At 37.9% G+C, this 9,931-nt stretch overlaps 1 protein-coding gene across 1 annotated transcript; it reads right to left on the bottom strand.

The window, feature by feature from the left end:
- Positions 1–89: 89 nt before the first annotated feature.
- LOC127377491 (protein ILRUN) lies at positions 90–7,247 on the bottom strand. Its single transcript, XM_051425400.1, has 5 exons — positions 6,997–7,247; positions 5,031–5,185; positions 4,716–4,913; positions 2,917–3,242; positions 90–2,204 (listed from the first exon to the last, which is right to left on the bottom strand). The coding sequence occupies exons 1-5, from the start codon at positions 7,152–7,154 to the stop codon at positions 2,169–2,171; spliced, it is 873 nt and encodes a 290-aa protein (XP_051281360.1). The 5' UTR covers positions 7,155–7,247; the 3' UTR covers positions 90–2,168.
- Positions 7,248–9,931: the final 2,684 nt, after the last annotated feature.

The raw sequence follows: 9,931 nt of genomic DNA on the forward strand, positions 1-9,931 counted from the left end.
TAAAATCATGACTCGCCATCTGTCGAGGTTTTCAACCCTGGAAACTGTAAATGAACGATGCACCACAAACATGACAAAAAGCCCAAAACTTTAGCTTTCAGTGATAATTTAATCATACAAACATTCATCAAACACACGGGAAAAAAGCTTTCATCTGTTTGCACTTCCTCACTCTCATAAATGTGCTGTTGTATGAGTCTAATGCCAACTGATTCATTCTGCAATCTGGCCAGTGGAAACTTCAGAGATATTACACAAAGAAGAAAATACACTTTGCACTTGATGAACTTGACAGACAGCAAATACCTTTGACAGCAGAGAGGACCATTCATCGTTAACATTTTGCACAGAAAATGCACAATGTTGTGTTAAACAGCAAGAAGCCCAGAGATCCATGTGACATGTTGTAGTATTTATTGGCTGGTTTTGTCATGTTGTCAATTGTCAGTAACCCCGGGGCTTACAGTTAGTGCCTTAATGAGAAGGGTGTTTACCTGACGAGGTGGTCTAACTCACTGGCTGTGGATGACAGATAAAATCACAGAGTTGATAAGCCCTTCGGGACTTAACAGTACTCATGGAGGAGAAAAGTACACACAGGCATGGTCATGGAGGTCACATTACTCGGTGCATAGATCAGCCTGTTAGTGCAAGTAAATATGCAGTAACAATTCTTCGAGACAACACGATTCTGTCATTTCATTGTCATTTTACTGGTGCGGTTAACTTTGCATCTGAAATGATCAAAAAACAGGATCAAATTTTAAATTGTGTTTAAGAAGCTCATCGATGCATAATTTTAACAAGAGAAAATTCAGAACAATAATTACACTAATAAAACGAATAAAACTCCCAGTTCAATGCAAATATACAATGTCAAATCTTTGGGTAAATTAATAGGTTTTCCAAAACAGTATCCTCTTCTACATTCATCAAATACATTCAACTTAATATGATGTGAACATTTTAATTTGAGAGCAGAGTGACAAACATCCATGTTTTCATGATGTTAAGTTTACCTTTTATATGGCTTGAAATCAATGTCTGATGGCATACTGTGCATTAATTTTGTTATTCTGTGTTGCTTGTAAAACTAAACTAAATCTTAGATTCCAACAATGACTCTCTAATACTGCATTATTATCAATAATGGATATTCTGCTTATATTCATCTAATCTTTTATAATGTGTGTATGAAAATGCCAGCAATGACTTTATTTCACAGTCTCAAAGGACTTTTTGAGCTTTCATACCAAATCAAATGTCAAAGGTTTTTGTTACTATGTACAGTAGCTCAAGAAAAACTATGTTTGACTACAGAAGGCTCTAAATTATAGCTTTAGCAAAAAGAATGATCGAGACTTAAGTTGACCAAATCACAGGAACTATATGTGAGTAAGAGTTCTGTGTCTTAGTGTTGAGCTTATATTCGGTTTGTAAGAGTAATGTCCGACTCCCTCCAGTGGAGAAAAAAATACATTGCATCTGAAATTGGAGGTACCATAACAACATAGAACATAATGACCCATAATGCACAAGCCATGTTGTAAGACTGATGGGCTTTTAAATGAGCTTCAGATATATTTCTTAGGGGTGTCGCTGTTCCCCTTCTCTTAAAACGGGTATAATAAAGTTTAAGATAAAAAGTAAATAATGATATCCAATGGTTGGTTTCAGCGACGGCCATAGTAATAGATGTAGTTACAGGGAGCTGAATCGCTATACCAAGAGACAGAGCAGAAACTGGAGAATCAGTTGGCAAAATAAATGGCTTTTCCTCCAAAGTCTCTCTTTCAGGTTGCACAATGCACACACATATACACACAATTTCACAAATACACACTCCTGTCATTGTTTCATTTGCACTCTGACAACTAAAAAAAAAGATCTGGAAAAAAGAAAGAAAAAGTTATCACTCAAAAGACTCATAGCACTCATTTTTAACTTAGCATTCACACGTGCATACAGTGGGTTGTGGGATGTTGGTTGAGCTGCACGTCAGGAGCGTTGGCCTCTAGTTTCTCAAAGTGTAGCTGGACTTTGCATAAAGTGTTTTTGAATCGCCACACTCTCCGCCAGCTACTGATAAAGCCTCTTCTTTCTCTTATTGGTGTGACAGACTCCAGAGGTACGGTTTAGTGCTGCTTCACTGTATCAAGTCCCATGTTTTAAGAGTGCCCAAAAGGATAGGGCTCCTGTATACCCTGTAAGGAAGGGAAGTGATTAAAAAACAGATAGCAGGGCTGCGAGATATATAGGAAATTAGCTAAATGAGACAAAAGTAAGAATGTTTTCTTAATTTCTCTGTCTTGGCGAAACGCGGTGTCATTATATGTACAGTAAAAATGTCGGCTGTATAGCTGAAACATGTAGGCAATTAATTAATTAGTCAATTGATAGACGGTTAAAGAGATAGTTCTGGTATTTAGATGTTGCCTTTTTTATGTTGCTAAAATACGTTTTTCTGCAGCCCCTTTACACAGCAGTGCCTTACTCTGCTTCCCTGCCGGGACCCCTATCTGCTTCTCCAAACTGGGGGCACGCTGACCGCCATCTACTGCGGGTAACACACTGACTATGGATAAGTACCTCATTCGCAGTCATTTATACACCAAACAATGAATTGATTAATGAAGAAAATAATCTGCAGATTAGCTGATAATGAAAATAATTCTTAGTTGCAGCACTAGATGGCTGTATGATGAAATACATAAAAAATAAATTCAGAGAGTTGTAAATGTGTGTCTACGGTGCACTTGAGAAACAGAATTATCATTATTCTCAACTTTTGATTTATAGATTAGATGTAACACATTTTTTTAATTATAGAAAGCTTTCAGATTTTTAAGTTGTTCTGTCTTTTCGATGATGATTCCCACTCTAAGGACAATCTCCTTGCTCTTTGATATGTCTTACCTGGTTATAAGAGACTACTGATAGATTGCTTTGTAGACTGTTTGCTACTATATCCACAGAGTTGTGTGAAAGTCCATTCTGATCTTGCTGCAGCTCGTTGGGGCTTCCCTGCCAATGCTGCTCTGCAACCCTGTGACCGCTGGCATCGTGGAGGCTGTTGTTGTTGCTGTTGGGGCACTTGCTTTTCTCTGGCGAGGCGAAGGGGTTGTAGTCTCCTTCCAGGCTACGGTGAGGCTGGGTGTTGAACTCAGCTTGGAAAGAGGAAAGCTGCTGTGTGACGCCAAGGAGGCCTCCAACCTCCACACTCAGGATCACCCAAATTACATCTGTCACAAGAAACAAACATGGTGTTGTAATATGCAAAGCCAGCAACACCGTTCTACACTCCATGTGTACCTACATGTATAAGGCTCCAACTAAAATTGCATTAACTACCTACCAAAAGATTATATTAACCAGCAATTAGCCTCTGAAATAACATTTAGATCATGTAGAATTAAGCTGGACCACACACCCACGTTATCCTCAAAGATTTAAAGCGCTTCGGGTCTGCTATTCTTTTCTCTCTTAAAGCCACTCGGAGACGGATGGTGTTAAGTGAGGAATTGTCGGTACGAACACCTAAATGAAATATTAAGGCCACGTATCATTTTTAATTGAGTGTCCCTCTGCTGCTTAATTTGTAAGTGGGTAAGTCTTGAGGGACTTCCTGCTGGGATCCATCATACAAGTTGAACGTGCAGGAGGACATAAATCAGTTAAAAGAATGACTCTTAATTTCATTTGTATGTGCTAAAAGAACGGCCATCCAGTCTCTTAATAGTTTTTACTGAAGGAAACGCATACAAAATGATATAGCACTTTATCTTCAGTAATGACTGTTGCCTACCTCTGCTAACTACAGTACTTGGCTGTATATTTGCATGTCAGCAGCTCATTTGTTCAAAACAAATGATTATATATTTGAGCAGAGGAGTAGATCGGAGATACAAGATCCAGTAAGTACGACAGCTCCATAGCTGGGATGACAACTTGTAATGTTGGTGGGGCTTGTCTGCTTGGGTAATGTCATTAATAGATAACAAGTCAGTGGCATTCTGGCGCTTAGGATAGGATACACACAACAACACTGATAGAGGCAGATGACCACCCACCTATAGTCAGGTCTGCTCAAGGTTTCTGCCTCATAAAAGGAAGCCACTTGCCACTGTCGCAAAGTGCTTGCTAACGTTTGGAACTGTTGGGTCTCGGTAAATCATTTTATAAGGAGTACAGTCTAAACCTACACTATATGGAAAGTGTCCTGAGATAATCTCTGATAGGATTTAGTGCTATACAAATACAGTTGGCTTAACTTCTTGCTCTTTAATTCAGCAGAAATGTTTTATTTAGAAAAGACTAAGCATTTACAGACACAATGTTAGCCGAGCTGAACTTTAGGAAACATGCAAAAGCATTACTTTGTTTGACACTCAGTTTTAGGGCTACCTGCAACTAATAATTACAAAATGGCTGATTATTTCTATGTTTATACATTTTTTAAAGGCCTTAGGTGGCACCTTCAAGTAGCTTGATTTTGAAAAAAAAAACACAAAAAAAAAGCAAATCCTCACATTTAAGAAGCAGATGTTTGGAATTTTAGCTGGAAAAATGACTGAAATCATCACTCAATTATGGAAATAGTTGCTAACAGTTTTTCTGCGGATCGACTCATTGATTCATTGACTAATCGTTTCGATCTGTTTTTGAGCATTTGTGTTGAAAGACAGTGTTTGCAGTGTGAAGTTTGCTGTCCTCACCTCCATAGTAAAGTCCGGTGGCGGTGCACATTCTCCACTGGCCCTGGTACATACCAGGAGACACGGGGCTCTGCATCTGCACACTAACATCAGCCATTTCCTGAGGGTCTAGAGACCGCACCATTACCATGTTTACATGACCAAACTGATCTCCTCCAACATATTTCAGACAAACCCCAGGGGGCCACGACTCTGCACCTGGAAGACACACAGACAACTATGCTGAACTCGGCATGACATGTGAGTGCAAGTCATTTACAAGGTCTGGTATCAGCTCTGTGTTCTGTCATGTTGTTATTATTCCTGCAGACTTACCTGTGTTCTGTATCCTCCAGGTCTTTGTGAAAGGTGTGTCCGGTGGAACTGATTCGCCCTCTCCAATCGTCACATCCCTCACTAAGGACATGCACGGTGCACTGATGTTGGGACTCTCAAAGTCGTAGTAGGCTCCGATGGCTGCTTGTAAATTCCTGGGACAAAAGAACACAGTAACCAATGTGATCAGTACAGAAATAAATTATAGCATAACACAGTTTGTGTGGAGGGAACCCCATGATTCAACAGCAGTTTCCACAGATATGAATGAACTAAGGCCAAAAATAGAGCTTCCCTAGCTGGTCTCTGTTCTACTATTAACTGTACTTTATTTCAACATTTTCATCAAGAAAAATGATTATTTTCATTATTTAATGGTCTGCTTATTATTTGATTATTATAATCGAATATTAATTTGGTCTGTACATGACAGACACTGTGAAAAATTCCTGTCACACTTTCCTCAAGCCTAAGGTGGCTTCTTTAAATTGCTTATTTTATCCGACCAGCAGTCTAAAACCCAAATAAATTCAACTTACAATCACATAAGACAGACAATGAATACTGTCAAAGCACCATGGACTGTGGTTATTTTAATGCTAATAAAATAACAATAACTTTGTTAAAATTAAAACTACCAATTTAACTTTGATACTAAGGGCTAAACCTGGGTCTCCAATAAAAAAATAAATTTCTTCTACAAGAGATTGATATTTTCTGAGCTAAGTTCTCCATGAGATCATTCTGTGTCTGGTTAGTGAGTGGTTCAAATGCACATTTTGTGGCAAACAACCGAGATCTCTGCAGACCCAGAGAGACCGCCAATGGGTGCTTCCCGTGACATGCTGGTCATCCATAAACCAGCAGTTTTTATTTTTAGAAAGTCCGTTGCAGAGGAGCTCTTACACGGCATCACGTGATACTACTACAGCCTGCTCTCCCCCATTATCCACTATCTTCCGTAGACCCTGCATTGGCTTTACACTGCATATGCGCAGAAAGATTTAGAAAGGGAAGATCTTAGAATGACCTTTCGGTTTCCAACATTTTCTGTTTTCATTTTTCACTCAACGACTTTGCACTGTTACTCTTTCATTTTCTAAATAAGTCACAGGAAGTCATATTTAGCACCTTCACCCTTTATATATATATATATATATATAAAAAATGCAGTTTGTGAAGTATCCCCTATACGTATAAAATACATATTAATACACTTTATCCAGGGCACAGTGAGGTAAAGATTCACCAGGTTTGCACAACCACTGTACAGTGGGAGCTTTGGACGGTTACGTAATAAACAGTAGGGATCCTCCTGTGTGTTCGTGGTCAACGTTTGATCATCATAGCTGTCGATAACCTCACACTAACGAACGTTTTACACAACCCTCGCATATCTAAACAGAAAAGGGGCCTGTGACAGTTAGTAGAAATACAGTTATAAACTTTTAATTATTCCTACAGCTAGAGTTGCTAGCTAACCTGGTAGGACCTAGCTTGGTGTAAAAAAAAAAAAAATCGATGCTCGCAACTCCTGGCTGAGCCTCGACAACCACGTAAAACAGAGACACATTTTAAAAAATGCCTTTAGTGTATTTTTATTTAAACGCCACACCCGCTTTGATACGAACTTGTGTGCCAGCTACAGTTTTATTTGTCGTATAAGCGTTTTTTTTTTTTTATCGAGTATGCAACACCGATAATCTCCCGACAGGCAGTCAAAAGTCGGAGGTGACTCAGCTAACGCTAGTTACGTTAACGTTACTACAACGTCGTTAGCTGTCGTTGTACCCACGCTTAGTTACATACCTAACGTAAACGCTATCACCGAGTCACAATGAAGGATAACGCTTCCTTTTCTCCAAGGAAACAATCTTTGTATAGCTTTTGGGTAGGAAGCTATTGCACAGTATCATCTAACATATATAACCACACGCAGCAGGCCGAGACGAGTCACCGAGCTCACCAGTTGGTCATGTCCAGAAAGAAGGCGCATCCGGCGGGGTTTAGCTGAAACCCGAGGAGCCTCTGAAATTCCGATATTAGGATATCTTTGTCTGTTGTACCCATGCAGCTGAATTTCTGCATGAGTTCCTGGTCCAGGTCCAGGTCCATGCCCTCCATCGCGGATTCGCCTGGACAGAGACGGGGGGCTTCGCTCCTAATTTAGTCCGAGGCCTCGACTTGTCATAACAAACTCAACAACAGGGCCGAGTGCGCATGTCACATGATTGTATTTCTGTGCCTCAACCTATGAGCCACAGGGCTGCTGGAGAGGGGGAGAATACCGAGCTCATATATCCGAACTTCATTTAGTAAGTTCACAACAGTCCACTTTAAAGGGATTTCTCTCCAAACACATTATATATAACGTTATATGTCATAAAATAGTTGCTGAAAACACTATAAAAGACTGGGAACTTATGTAACGTGAGTACTGAATTGTGTGACATTTGGGCTCCTGCAGGCCAGAAGGATGATAGTTTATTTTGGAGAAAAATGGATGTACCCTCAAATAATGTATGTATTTTATTGGAGAAACTGACTTAAATAACCAGAGGAAAGGCAGGAGAATTTGAAAAAGTTTGGAAACCATTAATGGAGTTTCTTATACGTCAAGGTGCTCATTCATTTTGAAATTACTGTCTGTTGCTGAGTGTTTTTTTTTGTATGTCTTATTATGTGAAGTATGTGAAATGTTATGCTTCTTTTCCTTTCATCATAGGAAAGACCATGAGTACATACTTCATTGTTTCATTATTACCACTGTCTATTTGTATGTGTGAAATATATGCAAAATTTAATAAAAATATTGTTTAAAGAAAGAAAAGAAAATACTGAGCTCTACTATTAAAGTATGTGTATAGTTAGGCTATATATTACAGTAATGATCATATGTAATTAACTGTAAGTGTACACTAATTCAAGTTGTATCAAATGATATATCTCTTGTATTGAATGTAATACAATGTAATATTGTGAAAGAATATTGTTTCCTTAGCAATACTGCATTTATACAAATGAGCAGTGTGACTAGTTATGGTTCTATGTGTTCTTTATACTGTACATGGCCAGATTAACCTGTTTGGGAGCCCCGGGGCAAACGTGCTGTCCCCTGAAATATTATCGTAATTGCAATATTAATAGTGCAATATTTAAATAGTATAAGCTATCATTTTTATATGATAAAGGTAAAATGTGACAAACAGCATTATAATGAAGTGCTGTAGTGCTGCAGAGATGCCTTGGCCTACAAATATTGTTCTCCAGATGTAAGTAAACATATTTGTTTTGTATAGACCCAACACATTTCACATCATCATGACATTATGTTTTGGGTTTTTTTAGTTAAAATGAAAATTGTGATGCAAAAAAGATAATCCCCATTAACTGTGAATCATACTGCAATCGTAATATCTGTCAAAAGAATCGCAATAAAATTATTTTTACTAATTTGTGCAGCCATACCAGAGACCCAGAAAACTCTTACCAACTCTTATACTGAAACACTACCTGAATAGCCAGGTTTCTATCCAAATGTAATGCAAATCTTCAGAAAACCTGCAAAAGAAAATGCTATTTAATGTGCTTTTATCTACTAATATAATATAATGATAGCAGGACACCTCAAATGATGGAACAAAATGTATAAAATGTGATATGAAATATGTCAGTTATGTTTGTTTCATCTGTTTTTTTTAGGAAGTAGATAATAAGATAAGGCTCTTTTTAAGACATTTAGTAAAGTAAATGATAGCTAAATTCTTCTTGACTGCTTCAGTTGTGACACTGTTGTGGCTTGAATGTAAGGGAGCTTTTTTTAATGTTATTACTAAATATGTGTGCATTTTCTACTGTGTCAAAATGTCTGCTGTAGTAAAGGCAGTCCTTGGATATTAGAATTAATTGCATGTGGAATATTAATTACAGTACACTCTGATTATCTTAGACTGCCTGATTAAATAAAGTCAGTAACACACAGCCAGTGATGTGTGCAGAGTATACCCACTTAATTTTTCAGTCTGCATTGGGTATAACCATTAATATACCCCCTCTGATGTATCATTCAGTAGTATTCTTTTCATTTTTTTTCTTAGATTGATAAAGGCATGAGATAGTTATCCAATTTTCATGAGTAGATGAGGTCAGAAATAAGGAATGTTTCTCTCAAAATGCATAATTATGTAGCTGTCTCATCTGTCTGTGGACCAGCATAGATTCAAATATCTGCTCCTCTTCTATAACTAATGTTGTTTTCATAACTCCCTGAAGTCAAGCAGCAGAAGTGAAGTGACCATATGGTGACCACCAAATACTACTGGGCCATTTTTAGTTGAGGGAACAATCCCTGTACAATAATCCTGGCACCCTTACATCAACTGTACCTGCAAACTATTTACTATTTATTTTTTTGCATGCTGTGTATATTGTATATACTGTATATATTCACCTCCCTAATGTAGCCTACAGAAAAATACTTGCACGTAAGTATTTAGTCCAGCATCCTTTGCACTCTGCACCCTCTTGTCAAGTGTCTACAAATGTTATTGTCGTTCTTCGTTTATATATACGTTTAACTGTACATAGTAGTTTATGTCTATTTTGTTGAGCTTGTTTTCCTGTTTATTTATGCTCATTCTGTGTATGCACAATGACAGCAACGTAAAACTGGAGTCAAATTCCTTTGTATGTGTGCACGTACCTTTAATCTGATTCTGATTCTGATTAATATGCAAAGTATTAGGAGTGAATTTCCCCAGTGTTGGATCAATAAAGTCTTATTCTTATTACATGTCATTGTTTATAGCATAGGGCGTTTATCCTTTACTACACGGGCTGCAAAAACAAATAAAACAAATAAAACTAGGGCACATATATTAAGAGTATACCCACTTCTCCAG

This window comes from Dicentrarchus labrax, unplaced genomic scaffold (genome assembly GCF_905237075.1).
Source record: "Dicentrarchus labrax unplaced genomic scaffold, dlabrax2021, whole genome shotgun sequence".
NCBI classification, from domain to species: Eukaryota; Metazoa; Chordata; class Actinopteri; family Moronidae; genus Dicentrarchus; species Dicentrarchus labrax.